Source organism: Rattus norvegicus, chromosome 11, assembly GCF_036323735.1.
Source record: "Rattus norvegicus strain BN/NHsdMcwi chromosome 11, GRCr8, whole genome shotgun sequence".
Classification (NCBI taxonomy): Eukaryota; Metazoa; Chordata; class Mammalia; order Rodentia; family Muridae; genus Rattus; species Rattus norvegicus.
This window is the reverse complement of record NC_086029.1, coordinates 46,699,763-46,717,408: the sequence shown is the minus strand read 5'-3', so window position 1 is coordinate 46,717,408 and position 17,646 is coordinate 46,699,763. Positions and strand designations below refer to the sequence as shown.

The 17,646-nt window shown below is 48.0% G+C and overlaps 1 protein-coding gene across 4 annotated transcripts in view; it reads left to right on the top strand.

Moving 5' to 3' along the window:
- Cldn14 (claudin 14) overlaps positions 1 to 15,469 on the top strand; it is a 97,110-nt gene extending 81,641 nt beyond the window's left edge. The window contains exons 1-2 of one of the 4 annotated variants that reach the window (XM_006248059.4): positions 5,510 to 5,714; positions 14,454 to 15,469. In XM_006248059.4, the coding sequence (XP_006248121.1) occupies positions 14,534 to 15,253 (720 nt within the window). In that variant the 5' untranslated portion in view covers positions 5,510 to 5,714; positions 14,454 to 14,533 and the 3' untranslated portion in view covers positions 15,254 to 15,469. Of the gene's footprint in view, positions 1 to 5,509; positions 6,071 to 14,453 lie in introns of those variants that run through there. The other 3 variants (NM_001013429.1, XM_006248058.5, XM_039088410.2) reach the window with 3 other exon arrangements.
- Positions 15,470 to 17,646: the final 2,177 nt, after the last annotated feature.

Here is a 17,646-nt window from a genome sequence, read left to right as displayed (position 1 = left end):
GGTGGCACCATTGGGAGCAGATAGGCCTAATGAGAGGGGTTTTGTTGAGAGACATTCTCATGAAGAAGATTGTAAGACCCCTTCCGTATCTGTTCAGCCACAGAGAACAGCATTCTAACACACATACACACACACACGTGCACACACACATGCACACACGGACACACATGCACACACATGTGTACACTCACATACACTCACAAACATACACATACACACATGTGCAAGTGCACACACATATGAACATGTACACACAGAGATATACATGCAAGCACACATGCATACATGCACACACAAACGCACACACATACACACATGTGCACAGAGACACACACATGTGTACTCACATATACTCACAAGCTTACACATAAACACTCACACACATGCACACACATACACACATGTGCACACAGAGATATACATGCAAGCACACATGCGTACATATGTATGCACACACACACACATACACATATACACACTCACACATGAACATCCACCATGAAGCCCTTAAGAGCAATAGGCCAGCTGGCCATGGGTAGCATCTCTAAAATCTGAACACAAATAAACCTTCCTTCTTTTAAAGTATTTCAGTATTTGTGGCAGTAATGAAAAACTAAACAACAGAAATGCCTGGAAACTAAAATTTACTAAAATTTTAACGTTGACTCAAAACAGCTCTTACTTCAAAGGGAATAAACAATAGTTTGTTCTGAGCCGAGTCCAAGTGACCCAGGAACAGATTGGGTTTGCTCAGAAGACATGTTCTAGGACTGATACGATGGCTCAGCCACAGGAGGGCTTACTGCTCTTCCAGAAGACTTGCGGTCCATCCCCAGCACCCACATGGTGGCTCACGACCATCTACAACTGGAGTCACAGAGACCCAACACCATTCTCTCACCTTCTTGGGCACTGTACACAGATGTACACTCAGGCAAAACATCCATATGCATACAACAAAATATTAATAATAAAAGAATATACAGACATGTTACACCATAGACGCAGTTATCTCAGATTTCGTTAGTTTCATAACAAAGATAAATTAAGATGTTTACCCATACGCTGGTCAGATCTCGGGTTGGGGGTCCTACACATGGACAAGGCTGTTACTGTTCCCATACACTAGCTGATGGCTCTTAGCTTAGGTTGGTAGAAGGTCCTAGTCTGCTGAGAATACAGTTTAAAGGTTTATCCGATAGCCATAGCGCCACCAGGACAGGCACGGTGTCAGCAAAGGACACTTGAGGCTCATAGCCACCTATAACTCACATCTGTCATGTATGACACCCCAACTTCCATCCACAGCACCATATACAACAAAGTATCTGTATTTTAATGGTATTTTTGGGACTGTTATATTAAGCGTGAATATGACACAGTCCTGTGTGATGTATGGACATTGTGTTAGACTCTCATTAGTCTTGATTTTTTTTTCTTTGTTTAGAATGAACATTCCAGTTTGGGACTAAAACATGGAGGGTCTCGGGCCTATGGGCCGGTTTGAGCCTTTGGGTGAATAAGACTGCCCAGCCTTCTTGGGCTTAAAGACGTCATCACTGGGACATCACGTGACTCAGTCTTAACATAAAGGTGTGGATTAGTCTTCATCCATCCATTGATTGGTACTCTCCAGCCTGAGAGAGCGTCAGAGCACTTGGTCAGGAGACAAATTCTCACCATGTCTGCTCTGAGCAGGGCCACAACACATACAGCAGCTGCCAGGGACAGTTAAGAGTGAGGGAAGCGGGGTTGGGGATTTAGCTCAGTGGTAGAGCGCTTGCCTAGCAAGTGCAAGGCCCTGGGTTCGGTCCCCAGCTCCAAAAAAAAAAAGAAAAAGAAAAAAAAGAGTGAGGGAAGCCTGTCTTGGGGACACTCGACTTCTAAGTGAAGTCAATCACAAAAATAAAGATTGTCCGTCCCCACATGTGGGACATTCAGAGCAGGGAAGTTTGTAGAGACAGAAAGAGGAATGAGTAGCCTCTAGACTCTGGAGACAGGGAGGGGGCAGCTTAGGGATCCAGATGTTCATTTGAGGTCACAAAAGCAGTTTGGAGACAGAAATGGACTTACTGTGGCAGAGCTATGCTCTTAGATGATTATTTGAATTGAGGATCCCAGAATAAAAAAAAAAAAGACTAGGTGAGGCTGAACAAGACTGATTAGAACTGATTAGCCATCTGTGGGAAGTTAGAATCTTACAACTCGAGGGCCTAACAACAACAACAACAGCAACAATAACAATAACAATAACAACAACAACAATAATTATTATTAACTGTTACTACACTTTAAAAGTAACTTTATTTCTATGGATAGTAGAAGGCGTCTGCGTGTGAGTGTATGTGTCCATATATGTGGACGTAAGAAGGTGTCGGATCCATTAGAGCCACCAAATTTAGGTTCTGGGATCCAAACTGAGGTCCTCTGCAAGAGCAGCAAGTGCTCTTAACCACTGAGCCATCTCTCCAGTCCTCTTGAGCCGCTTTTAGTTCCCTTAGGATCCCTCACTGGGGACAGGATATTGTGGCACAGGCCTTTAGTCCCAGCACTAGGAAGGCAGAGGCAGGCGGATCTCTGTGAGTTTGAGACCATCCTGGTCTACAAAGTGAGTTTTAGGACAGCCAGAGCTACATAGGGAGAACCTGTCTCAAAAAGAGATAGATGGATGGACGGATGGACAGACAGACGGACGGACAGACAGGTAGATAGACAAAATTCAGTTGTTATCTCTGACCTCATACTCTTTGACCATCACATGTCTTTGTCTGAGATCTAGAGAGCTGGCTCAGGGATCAAAAGTACACTGCTCTTGCCAAGGTCCAGAGTGGAGTTCCCAGTCTCCAGGTCAAATGATTCACAACTTCCTCTCACTTCAGCTCCAGAGATCCGTCACCCTATTCTGGCCTTGAAGGTACCCACACTCATGTGCACACACATGCACACTCACATACACTTTTTAAAAAAAGATTTATTTGTTTCATGTATGAGTACACAGTTGCTATCTTCAGACACACCAGAAGAGGGCATCAGATCCCATTACAGATGGTTGTGAGCCACCATGTGGTTGCTGGGAATTGAACTCAGGACCTCTGGAAGAGCAGTCAGTGCTCTTAACCCCTGAGCTATCCCTCCAGCTCCACACATGCTTTAAATATAAAATAAAATCTATTGAAAACAAAATAAATTGCTTCCTCTTTTTCTTTCTCTCTGTTGAGGGTTTCCTAAGCACGGGCAGTGAGTGCTGAGAAGCTAAGGCCACTGTAATCTGGGCGTTATCTAAGTCTGGGGATGGAGTGCAGGCACTAGAGCGTTTGCTCAACACAGATGAAGCCCTGAGTGCCATCTCCCAGCTCTGTGTCAACAGCACAGTGTTGCACGGCTCTAGTGCCAAAATTCAGAAGGCTAAAGAGGAGAATTCAGAGTTAGAGCTGACCTTGGTTACACAGTGGTCACCTCCACCTCAATAAAAAAGTTCTATCAGAACATTCGCAGACTGTCCACTCTGGCACCCCCAGCAGACACCAGTATTCTTCAAATGCCTTGAGTTTGCAAAATCCATTGTCCTACCTCCAGGGAGGCGCATGCCTTCAATGATGTCATCTCAGCAGGAAGTCTCTCAATGGGATGTAGGGTGCAGTTAAGAGACACTGTGAGACCCTGGGTTCGGTCCCCAGCTCCGAAAAAAAGAACCAAAAAAAAAAAAAAAAAGAGAGACACTGTGAGGCCTGGGAAAGTGTTTACATCCCAAACATGAGAACCTGAGTCTGCAACCCAGCACCTACATAGAAAGCTGGGCCCAGTGGCAAACCTGTAACTTCAGGGCTCTGGAGGCAGAAACAGGCTGCTCTCTGGAGCTCACTCCATAACCCACTATCGAGCCCCACCAGGTACAGTGAGAGACCCTGAGTCACAAAGTAAGTACAGTGAATAAGAAAGCATTTGATGTCAACTTCTTATCTCCAAACAGACAGATAGACACACACACATAGACACATATATTTACAGATATACACACACACACATACAAACACACACACATATACATGTATACACACATATGCACACACAGAGAAACAGACATACACATACAGACACACACGTGCAGATACACACAGACACACATATATAGACACACACAGAGAGATACACATATACACACACAGACACACATGTGCAGATACACACACAGACACACATAGAGAGACATAGACACACACAAACACACATATACAGACACACACACAGACACACATACACACACAGACATACATGTGCAGATACACACACAGACACACATATACAACACACAGAGAGATACACATATACACACACAGACACACATGTGCAAATACACACAGACACACATAGAGAGACATAGACACACAGACACATATACACAGAGATACGAATATACACACACAGAGAGATACGAATATATACACACAGAGACACACATATACAGACACACACAGAGATACAGATAAATACACACAAAGACACACATATACACACACAGAGATACACATACACACATACATGTGCAGATACATACACAGACACACATATACATACACACATAAAGACAGACACATAGAGAGAGACATATACACACAAAGACATACATATACAGACACACACACAAAGATACAGATATATACACACAGAGACACACATATGTACACACAGAGATACACATATGTACACACAGAGATACACATACACACATACATGTGCAGATACACACAGACACACATTTACATACACACATAAAGACAGACACATAAAGAGAGCCATACACACAGACATACATATATAGATACACACAGAGATACACATGCAGACATACATGTGCAGATACACACACAGACACACATAGAGAGACATAGACACACATAGACACACACAGAGATACACATCACACATACATGTGCAGATACACACACAAACACACATGTGCAAATATACACACAGACACACATAGAGAGACATAGACACACAGGCACACATATACAGACACACACATAGAGATATAGATATATACACACAGAGACACACATATACACACACAGAGATACACATACACACATACATGTGCAGATACATACACACACAGATATGTGTGCATATACGGACACACACAGATACACATGCAGACATACATGTGCAGATACACACACAGACACACATATACAGACACACACAGACAGTCAGACACACAGAGAGACACATATATAAACACACAGACTCGCACACAGTCCAAGTGAGTGAAAGGGAAATACAAATAAAACACAAGAACTTTACAGATGAAGCAGACACTAAGTGCTGCAGGCTCACCGCTCTCCCGCAGTGCTCCCTCTCTGTCTCCACTATTATTGCTAGGGACAGGGAAGTAGGCTGAGCCATGCCCAGGGCCATCTGCCTGTTATAGTTTTCCACAGCGTCCCCCCCAAAGTCCCAGTGACTGAAGAGTATCATGGGAGGTGTCTGAAAACCTTGGTTCAGTAGTGTAGAGAGCTAATGGAATCAACTAGAAAGGCAACTAGGCTTGGGAAAACAAATTGCTCAACCAGGAAAAAGTCCACAGCCACGTCAGGTGGATGGCTCGGAGGGCGAGTCACTGTGGCCAGCAGCTGCAGCTCGGGAGTCTGGTGGCCGACAAAGCCAGAACAGGGAGGTCAGAAAAGGCTGACACAGGACAGTGAGTAGGAAAGGTGAGGTTTCACCTGCCAGGCACAGGGACCCATTAGCCAGCCGTGTGTAGACATCTCTGGCATTCTTGTATCAAATGCAGATATGACATTTCTGGTTGGTCTTGAATGTTTGCCTCAGCAGGGCCACCTTGTAGGGCGCACCAGCTAGTTAATCTTCTAACCAGAGGGCATGTATGCCCACGCAGGCCCCACTCAGAGACCGTAATTGACCAGACCACTGTCTCGCAAGCACCCTGGCCTTGAAGCTCCCATTTGGTGAATGAGGCTAAGCTGGAAGTCTTCAGTGTCCTTGCTGTGTCTCCGGGGTCTACCTGCGTCGGAGTGTCGAGGTGGATGGGACTCGAGCTGTTCTGTATGTGAGTGGAGTGGCTGTGGTTGGCAGCCATTTATCTACAAAGCTGGGCCCCTGCCTGTCAGGCGTGTGGGTGGGTGAGTTGGAACGCAGGTCAGCGGCCTGGCGAAAGGGAGCGTTCTCCAAGTGAAGGGGTCGTTGTGGTCCTTGGGCCTGGGTGTCCAGGGGACCTAAAACATGAGGCTCAAAGGGCAGCCAAGCTGCTGAGAACCTAGGGAGGGCAGGAGTTTGGTCCCACAGTTTCTGGGCAGAGCTCTCTCTTCGCTTTCTGGGTCTCAATTTGGGAGCAAGGGCTGAATCTGGATGCTTGAAGACTGTGTCAGCCTGGGAAGTGTTACTGTTGTCTCTGTCTGCTCTGAGTCCTTCTGGGGAACCAGCACGGTTCAGCGCTGTTCATAACTTCTGCTTTGAGGGCATCTTCTTCCTCACGGGGACCTCTACCTGAGCCCCAAACTCACACATACACCCACTTGGGAGAAGGAAATACAAGAGCTTGGTTCCCCTATTTATCTGTCTGTCTGTCCGTCCGTCCATCCATCATCTCTCTCTGTGAATGATTATGAGGATGTGTGCTTGAGTATTTTCCATCTCGTTGTTTGAGGCAGGGTCTCACGTTAGCCTGGAGCTCACCAGTTAGTTAGTGAGCTGGCTGACTAGAGAGTGCAGGGACCCACCATCTCTCCGGTGCTGGGATTTTAAGCTCTGGCCTCCATGCCTACCTTTTGATGTGAGTTCTGGGTTGGGCATCAAACTTGGGGAGTCAGGCTTGCACAGCAAGCACATTACTGACTGAACCATGTCTCCAGCCTTTTGGCTCTCTCTTAATAAAGGTAAAAGACGACAGCAAGAGGGAAAATCCCATGCAATTTTATCTAAAACCCTGAACTATCTTGAGCCACACAGATGACAGGACCCTGACTGAAATAGAAAGGGAATTGGGATTAGCATTAGATATCTGGGACTTGGGTTTTTAATTCCCACCGAGAGGCTTAACTCTTACACTTTTGAAGGTCTGAATCCTTTCGGTCCTAGCTTTAGCTTTGAGGCTGGCAAACTAGAGGGTTGCCCACGATACCAGACCCAAGGTCTCTGCCTGGATCTGAGACAGCCTGTGAGCTCGGAGCTTCCTTGTCCCTAATCTATCGGAAGATCAAACCTCAGCCCCATTCCCCTGCATCTGCTGACATGCTCCAGACTAGGCTTGCAGGTTCTTACTGTCTTATCTCAGCATCTTCTACACAGCGGAGGAAGCCTCTGCCTCAGGGTGGTGATGTGTCACAGAGACTGAGCAGGTCACTTGCAGTCACTCAGGGTGGGAGGAAGTACCCGCCCCTGCCCCTATCTGGATGCCTGAGATCCACCAATCTTGGAAGCTTACTGTACTCTACTTGTTCATCTGTGCAATGGGATCAACATCCCGTGAGGCGTCTACAGGAGAAACCACACAGGGGAAGGAAAGTGAATCCTTCTCTGGGTGCCATGAAACTATCACTGTCTTGGCGACTTTCCTGGCTGATGTGACCAAAGCAACTCAAGGAAAAGAATAAGGATGTTTGAGGTTTGAGGCAGAAAAGCCATTACAGTGCTTCCAAAAAGCACTGGGATTACAGATGCAGGGTACCACATCCAGACGTTTGTGGATTCCAAGCATCAGGCTCTGCGTGGTTCTCAGGGGTATACAGCTAGTGTTTCTATCCTCTAAGCTGTATCCCCAGCCTTGGTGTGTATGTGCGTGCATACATACAGGTGTGGGTGTGCATGTGTGCATGTTGGTGTGCGTGCCAGTATGTGTGTAGATTAAAAAAAAAATCAATGGAGTCGAATATCTTTGTCCTTTTTTTAAAAAATCGTTTTCTTGCCTACATCAGAAAAGATCCTCTGTAGTACAGGAGTATGAAAGTCCACCTTGTACCAGCACCTTCTTGAGAGTCAGGCAGTGCGTCTTGCCAGCTCAGGAGTGATTCTTGGAGCTTTCCACTCAGCTCCTTCCGCTGGGTCTGTGTATTTCTCATTCAGGCAGCGAGTCTCCGCAGAGTTTGCAGGACATGTGTGTGGCTGCAAACCAGGACCACGAGCTTTCGGGGGGATCAGCCAACAGTAACAACCAATGGGGGATGTCCACCAGGGCCATTTGATGGTGGCTGCAAAGTATGAACAGAGGCAGCCTCTCCTGTCTTGCCTGTTGGGTGACTATAAAAGAAAGGAAGAGAGGGCCGTACCTTCACTCCTAATAGGCAGGCTGTCACAGGGACCCAGGTCAGTTTCCGCTGGCTGCCGCTCCTGGACCCAGGAGACAAACAACAGCTTTGTTTTTGAAAGGCGCCTCCTTGGACCCTATTCACAGAGGTTACACTGAAGAAAAAACAAGCCCGTGAAACCATATTTTTATACCGCAGAACGCTGCGAGACAGTCTCCTGCTTCTTTTAAACTCCCAACCAGATGTTTTCGTCTGTTTAATAGGGGGAAACCCCCGTGCCCAGTTCCTGGGTCCACCGTCACAAGCAAGGTTGCGTGCCTGATGTTCCAAGGAGCCAGGCAACCCTGAAATGCTCACTGGGCTGTGAACACTCCTGGTCGCTGCTACCATCTTGAAATACCCAAGACTTTCTGAACAAGGGTCTGTTTGAAATGGGCTCCGCTTGAAAGCAGAAGAGTAACCTCTACCATCCAGGGTGCCTCAGAGACTGTGCAAGGCTTGATCATAGCATACATGTGAAAGACAAGCCACAGGGCTACATGCTACCTTCTCTCTGGACCCATGAATTCTCATCATATACAGCCAGTCCACTCTTAACTTCTCAACATGTAAAAAGTACAGGCAGGGTTAGATGTAACTCAGTTTGTAGAGTGCTTGCCTAGCATGCACGGTCCAGGGCGTGAGGTCTAACACCCCACAAAGTGGATGTGGTCCTGCACACCTGTAATACCCGAACTCAGGAAGCAGAGGCAGGAGGATCAGAAGTTCAAGGACATCTTTGGTTACAAATCAAAATTTTTTTTTCTTTTTTCTTTTTTTCGGGGCTGGGGACTGAACCCAGGACCTTGCGCTTCCTAGGCAAGCGCTCTACCACTGAGCCAAATCCCCAACCCCTACAAATCAAATTTAAGCCCAGCCTGGTATCTATGAGTCTGTTGCAAGACTAATCAATCAATTAATTGAAAATTAAAAGTACATATATCACAGTATCATTGGCTGGTAAAGTGCTTGCCCAACATGCTCAAAGGTTCTCTCTTTTGCACCATATAAGGCAGGCGTATAAGGCCTATCTGCAATCCCAGCACTGTCAGGTAGAGTCAAGAGGGTCAGAAGTTCATCCTTGGCTATGGAGTAAATGTGAGGTCAACCTGAGCTGTGTGAACTATGACCCTTCTAACAAAAGAAGAAGAATTAGGAGGAGGAGGAGGAGGAGGAGAAGAAGAGGAAGAGGAAGAGGAAGAGGAGGAGGAGGAGGAGGAGGAGGAGGAGGAGGAGGAGGAGGAGGAGGAGGAGGAGGTCCAGGAGCGGCAGCCAGCGGATTTGTAGGAGGAGGAGGAGGAGGAGGAGAAGGAGGAGGAGGAGGAGGAGGAGGAGGAGGAGGAGGAGGAGGAGGAGGAGGAGGAGGAGGAGGAGAAGAAGAAGAAGAAGAAGAAGAAGAAGAAGAAGAAGAAGAAGAAGAAGAAGAAGAAGAGGAAGAAGAAGAAGAAGAAGAAGAAGAAGAAGAAGAAGAAGAAGAAGAAGAAGAAGAAGAGAAAAAGAAAAAGAAAAAGAAGAAGGAAAGAAAGAAAAGAATAATGCCCTACCACTGCAAATCTCACTCTTATTCCAAACATTATGACAAGGACACAACAACAGCACTGGACTAGATAGCTAGACATCCAGAGTCACCCACCTCAGCCACAGCCCTGCAGCCTTCCATTTGTCCAGTGGCCCTAGGCCACCACTCTCACCATTTGTCTCTCGCTGTGGGCACATCCCATCTGCCTCTGAGCACCTGTGCTCTTCGAGCCGGGGCCACAGTGCTCCCTCCTCTTTGTCTCCCCATCGGCCCAGTCGCTTAACCACTTTAGACTTTTCCCACCCTTATGGGGATAACAGATGCACACTGCAGATTGCCTAAGAACCCACCATCAACGGATGGACACATTAGCAGCAGGTCTGAACACGGAGGCTTTGAACACCGAACTCAAGATGCGCTGGCTGAGGGTGGCCTTGGAACAGTTTCCACAGCATTTTATTTAGTGTCCGTAGTAAATCTTTGCCTTACATTTTACCTGGCACCGCATCTGTAACCCTGGCCAATGGCCCTAGTTCAGTGCTCAAATGTCTAACGTTCAGAGGTCCGCAGAGTTTACAGGTCTGTGCTGTCTTATCCCTGGAGATTTGGAGATTCCCAGCCTGGCTGTGACAGGGCTTGGTTTGGGGTTTCTCTTCCCCCTCCCTCCCACCCGCCTGTCTGTCTTGATCCAGGTCCTAACTCTATGGGGGCCCCCTGAACTCTACTATATTTCCAAGGTAAAGACTGGGAAGCTGTGAACCACCTCACCCACACCCGGCCTGCACCCCTAATTTGGGTTTTTATGATCTATGAAACCAAGACATGTTGATTTAAGAAAACTGACAGTAATTCAGACACTGTCATGGGGCAGTGGGGGACTGGAAAGATGGCTTACTGGTCAAGGGCGCCTACTGTTTTTGCAGAGGACTCCAGCACCCGCATCGGGGGTATACAGTTATATAACTCTAGTTCCAAGGGATTCAACCCCCTCTGACCTCCATGGGCCACACACACACACACACACACACACACACACACACACACACACACGCACGAACATACACACACGCACGCAAGCAGTATGGGCACACATATATGCACATAATAAATAAATCTCTCTCTTTTTTTTTTTAAGAAAGGAGAAAGAAACACAAACGACAATGTCCCTGAGGAGTTCATGGTGGTCGTGCAGGCAGCAAGCTGCACACAGCGTAGTCTCAAACTCTTCCCGGGCTAAGCCAATTCTTTATTCCTTTATTTCAGTGTTTATTTCTAACACAGGGAAGTCTTGCCATTTGATCCCTGTGTGGGCTGGTTAGACAGAGCTTGCCTTCGAACCTCAGGTCTACGGGGGACTTTCTAGCTGGGTCTCCTCATTATCTGTCCTCTACATTTTGGGACATAGAGGTAGAAGGCTGTTTGGTATTTACCAGTGAGACCAGGAGCGCCAGCACTGTGCTCTGGAGGAGTCTCCCTCGTGTCCTCAGACTTGAGTGTGTCTCTCTAACTTCCTGAGCTGAGCGGACAGGGCTGGGGGAGGGGGAGGGGTTGTTAAGTCAGGGATGCTTAACAAAACAGAGATTGGTTCCAAAAGTCTGGGACCTAGGCTCCCCAGGGGTGCTCCTCCTGAGTGCTGAGGGCCTGCCTGTCTCCAAGACTCTCCCCAAACTTCTGGAAATTTTAGGCTTCTTGATGTCATTCCAGACTGCCTCAGTCGTCACAGTCCTCGTCCTCTCTCAGTCCACGGTATCTTCTCACGGAGAAACTAATCTTGGTTTAGGGGCCTGGCCTTCCCCAACCTGTCCCTGCCCATGTGTGTAATCTCCCCATTTCTGAGGTCCTGGGAGTTAGGACTTCATATATCTTTTGGGGGGGATTATAGTTTAACCCATAGCATCTTCTTTAGAAAGCCTTCTTCACTAAAACAAAGCCAGCTAGTACTATTTAATAATCACTTAACACTAAAGGTATTCTTGTATTGATCAGTGGGATATGCGCTTTTTCTTTTAGTTTTCTTTGTTCTTATACTTTGTTCTTGTAGGGCAGATGTTTTTTATTAATGAAAAAAAATAACCTAGCAAACCTACACAACTAAGAAAAATTGCTATGAAAATACTGAGGTTTTTTCCTTTTTAACTGAAATTCAGTTATTTCATCTTAAAATGTTGATCTGCGCTTTAAAAAGTATTAAGTTAGTGTATTACACATACATGTATGTGCATATAGTGGGGGTGGGGGCATGCAGATAGAGGTCAAGGGGCAACTTGAAGGAGTTGGTTCTTTCTTTCTGCCATTGAGATCCCAGGGATTGAACTCTTGACTGTCAGGCTTAGCAGCAAGCACCTTTGCTCACTGAGCCAGCTTGGCAACCTAATCTGTATTTGTAAAGAACTTAGGTAGCGAGATGATGCCTCAGGGAAAGGCTGAGGGTTCCTGAGATCCACATGGCTTTCTGCGGTCTCCACTGAGTGTGCAGGAGCTTGCTGCAGCTTACTGAAGTCAAAATGACCTCGGAAGGTCTTGTACCCCAAATAGTGTTTTTTATCTAACCAACACATGCTTTCTTATTAGGAAAAGGAGTTTTCTTTACTTGTGTATCTAGTTGGAGTTATGCTACAACATGTCATTTTAATGTGTGACTTGGGAGAGGACATAGGCTCCCACTCTTCCTGAATGAGCACAGTGCACACTATCAGGTCATTTAGCTCTGGTTGCATAATTGCCTGCCTGTGGCTCTCACAGACCCTGTGAGGCATTGGAAGTCCTGTCAACTTAAACTGTCAATGTCTGCCAGACTGACAAGTACTTAAAGTTATAGAAAGTATGGAACTGTAATGACTGTCTCTAAAACTCCTCAGGGTGCAGGGAAGCCACCCCCAACACACACACACACACACACACACACACATATACACACACACACACATGCACACATATACACACATACACACACATACACATATATACACACATGCACACATATACACACATACACACACATACACATATATACACACATACACACACATAAACACATATACTCACACACACATACACACATATACACATACATATACACATACATACACACACATACACACACATGCACATACACATACACACATATACATACATACACACACATACACACATGCACACACAAACATATACCCATATACCCACACACACATATACACACATACACATAAACACACACATACACACATACACACTCATACACACACATACACACACACACACACACACACACATACACACACACAGAGCACCCCTGCAAGACTCAACGCCTTCACCTTGAGATGCGGCCCCGCCCACCTGGACCACTGAGGGCTTTTAGAACGTTTGCCTTGGACTCCCATCTCTCTAGCAAATGTTTCCACAGTTGTACACATGCCTGTGGGGGTGGGGGGCGGGGAACGGTAGCCCACAGGGAACACCAAAGTCAGCCCTGGGCAGGTCGGTCCAGCACAGTGCACATTGGCCAGCTCGAGGCAGGGCCTTCCTAAGGAAACAGCAGTGAAGGGTGGAGCCTTCAGCAGCAGTTCAGGAGGAGAGTCAGGCAGTTTCCAAGGAGACTCGTTCAGTTAATGTGTTTTCTACTGAATGAATGGCCTTAAAATGAGAAGCCAAGCCTGGAAGGATTGCTTGCTGCTGCTGCTGGGGGTGGGGGTGGGGAGCTCATTAACACTTCTTAAATTAGAAAAATCTTAAACTTAAAAATAGCAAAACCTAGTGATTTCTAAAATTAGCTCCCCTTGCTTTCCATAAATAGACTTAGACCTCCCCAGACTAGTCCACCGGCCAAGCCTTGTGGGCTCAGGCAGTTAAGCTTGCCTACAGTCTTTAATGGGTAACCTTGACAAGAGAGGGTTGGGGCAGCCTAGAATTCAGGTCAGGAGTCAGTTGGGGAGCCCAGTGTAGGTCTGACCTTCCACTCTGCGGACCCTGGGCGATGTGGGGCAGCTGGGGACTGTTCTGTGACTTGAGAGAGTCCCCTATGCTGGGCAGTCTCTGTGGCCTTGGCTTACACTCTTGTCAGATGCACCTATGCCTCTGGTCACTTGGGATCCTGTCCCTGGGCAGGAGACGGCAAGCTTGGTGTCACATCAGGTCCAAATTCCAAAACAGCCTCCGGGCCTGCCTCTAAGGCAGACCCCCTTACAGACACAGGCCCCAAGGCTGTTCCCTAAGTCGCAGCCCGTACACACCTTAAGGCACATCAGTCCAAGCTGTGTGGTCAACATTTGTTATTACTGATTATTGACCCAAACAGAAGGAAGCCTTAGTTGTAACAGAAAAACCTGAGTGTAGATATAAGGTAGAACTTCCCCGGTGTGCTTCCCATAAGTCATAGGTCCCAGGAGACATTCAGAATGGGAGCTTTGGAGTTCTCTGGGGTCTCCAGGAAGCACAGGCTGCTGAGACCTGCATCCTCTTCTTCCAGCTCTGTTCTTCCGCCTTGTAGAGCCTCCATTTTTTTCCAGGATATGTTAATTATCATACCAACTGCCTATGGAAAAGTGTTTCACTGACAGAAATAAAGGCATCGAGATAATATTTAACCCAGTTCCCTTTTCTTGCCTCCCCTCTCTCCTCCCTGGCTTTATTAGGCCTCCCGCGGGCACCTAAGGACCAGATCCATCCCTGAGGACCTGGGCACTGCCCGGCGCGGCTAGCGGAGCCCTCGACCATGGCCAGCACAGCGGTCCAGCTCCTAGGCTTCCTGCTTAGCTTCCTGGGCATGGTGGGAACGCTCATCACTACTATCCTGCCGCACTGGCGGAGGACGGCCCATGTGGGCACCAACATCCTGACGGCCGTGTCCTACCTGAAGGGACTGTGGATGGAGTGTGTGTGGCACAGCACAGGCATCTACCAGTGTCAGATCTACCGCTCGCTGCTGGCGCTACCCCGGGACCTACAGGCGGCCCGGGCGCTCATGGTCATCTCCTGCCTGCTGTCGGGCATGGCCTGCGCCTGCGCCGTAGTGGGCATGAAGTGCACTCGCTGTGCCAAGGGCACACCCGCCAAGACCACCTTCGCGGTGTTGGGAGGCGCGCTCTTCCTGCTGGCAGGCCTGCTGTGCATGGTGGCTGTGTCCTGGACCACGAATGATGTGGTGCAGAATTTTTACAACCCTCTGCTGCCCAGTGGCATGAAGTTTGAGATCGGCCAGGCCCTGTACCTGGGCTTCATCTCCTCATCCCTGTCTCTCATCGGGGGCACCCTGCTCTGCCTGTCGTGCCAGGACGAGGGCCCCTACAGACCCTACCAGCCCCAGTCCAGGGCTGGGGCCACCACCACAGCCACCGCCCCTGCCTACCGCCCACCAGCAGCCTACAAGGACAACCGTGCCCCCTCGGTGACCTCAGCTGCACACAGTGGGTACAGGTTGAATGACTATGTGTGAGTTCCCTCCCCAGGCTTCTGCCAGGGATGTTGGGCCCCAAAGGACCAGTGAAGGATGTAGAGTCCTTTGTAAACGTGGGGAAGTAAGTCTGGAATACAGGGAAGAAGGGTGCTCTTCAAAGCAAAGACTTCTAAAAAGTGCTGGTTTTGTATTTATTATATGTATTTATGTGGGTGGTTTAATAAGAGCTCAATAAAGAATACTTGGAAGATTGGCCCCTCCGGTTGGTTTGTCTCACAGGAGCAAGCCCCACGGAGGTCCTCTGTGAAGTGGGTAGCAGTCACTCCTGATGCATCTTCAGGTGTGGAAAACCTCATCTGAGCCCTAGGGATTTGGAGTATCCTGGTTGTGCAGCCAAACTAAGGATCAGGAGCCCCGACCTTGACATTGAATCACTAGCATCCACTAGTGCATGATGGGAAAATCTAGAGAGCTGACTGCCATGCCCCCAGGAAGCCACAGATGCCCCAGTAAATCTAGAGGCAAGGCCAGGAGACAAAGCACACACACACACACACACACACACACACACACACACACACACACACACACACAGAGAGAGAGAGAGAGAGAGAGAGAGAGAGAGAGAGAGAGAGAGAGAGAGGTGTAGAGGTTGGAAGACAGCTCCCCAAAGTCTGTACTCTTCTGTCACCTTGTGGCCAGACCTGGGATCACACTTATGTCATAGGCTTGCCCAATCTCCTCTGAGTCTTGCTGGACCAACAGTTCCTCCTTTAATAAGCGACAAAGGGAAGTCCTGGTATGTCAGCTTTCTAAGCATGGGCACGAAGTTCAGTCAGGAGTGCTTGTCCCCCAGGACTTATCTGTATATGCTGCACTCTTTTCTAAGGTGACCAGTTCTTGCTGCCATGACAACAGGTTCTAGGAAGCACCTTTACCAAGAGGAAAAAAATCTAGAAAGTTGTGAGATCCCCAGTGTCCTTTCTGGTCTCAATCACATGACCAGAGAGCTGACCACTGTCTCCATGAACCTCTCTCCCACACCCTAGCCCAGGGAACCTAGAGCTGGGCTCACATCCTTGCTCTGCCTCAGCCCCTGCCACAGGCTTTGAGTGAGGAGGAAACACCCACTCAAGGGCTGAGACTGAGTGTCGCCAGCCCGAGAGAACTGCAGTGGGGCAGGGTGAGGCTCAATGGTCCAGCCTGGGGAGACCCTGGCCCATGCTCCCAAAGGGTAAAACTGAATATCCAAAAGGAATGTGGAGGGATCATCAGAACCCAAGCCCTACACAGGCCTCCATGACGTCCTAGCCCTGCCTTGGTTACTTTCCTAATAAATACCTGTCAATAGCTACAGAGCTTGCCCAGCCTACACAAGGCCCTGGGTTGGATCCACATAAAACCTGGCGTGGAGGGGCACACCTGTTAGCACAGCAATTAGGATCTGGAGATTGGAAGGTCAGAAGTTCAAAGCCGTCCTTGGCTACACAGCCAGTTCAAGGCCAGTCTGTGCCGCAAGAGACCCTGTCTGGGGAATGAGACAAACCAACATCCCTCACCTCTTAAGATGTGACTTGAGGGAAGGGGGCTTATTGTGGTTACAGTCTGAGGGCTCAGTCCAGCGTGGCAGCAGGAGTGTGAGCGTGGTCATGTCGAGTCCAGTCAAGAAGCAATAAAGGATGAACCCAGCACTCAGCTGGTTTTCTCTCTGCTGCTTGTCAGACCCGTGCCTCAGCCCGCAGGACCATGCTGCCCACGGTTCCAATGGATCTTCCTTCCTTCCTCAGTTAACCAATCTCAAAACTTCCTCACAGATGTGCCCGGTAATTAATGATTCTAGAGCCATAGTTCTTAACCTTCCTAATGCTGAGACCCTTTAAAACAGTTCCTCATGCTGTGTTGGCCACCAACCATAAAATTATTTTGTTGCCACTTCATAAGCATGATTCTGCTCCTGTTATGAGTTGTAATGTAAGTACTTGATATGCCGGATATCTGAAATTCGGCCCAAGAGGGATCTTGACCCACAGGGTGAGAACCACTGTTCTAGAGTGACCAAGTTGAACGAAGTTCACCATGACAGCCTCTGGTGTCGTGCTTTGTCCTGACACTGCAGGGCTCTCTGGACTCTTAGGAAGCTTGAGGGGTGGGGCCTTGAGCTGAGGAATCTTTTTGTTTCCTTCAGCCAGTCCCACCTACAAACCTGCTCTGTCCATGAGGCCTCATGAGATCTCCTGATGTCTTGTTAAGGTTTCTATTCCTGTGACAAATCACTGACCAAAAGCAAATCAGGGAGGACAGGATTTGTTCATCTTACATTTCCACATCACTGTCCATCACTGGAGGAAGTCAGAACAGGAACTCAAGCAGGACAGGAACCTGGAGGCAGGAGCTGATGCAGAGGCCATGGAGGGTGCTGCTTACTGGCCTGC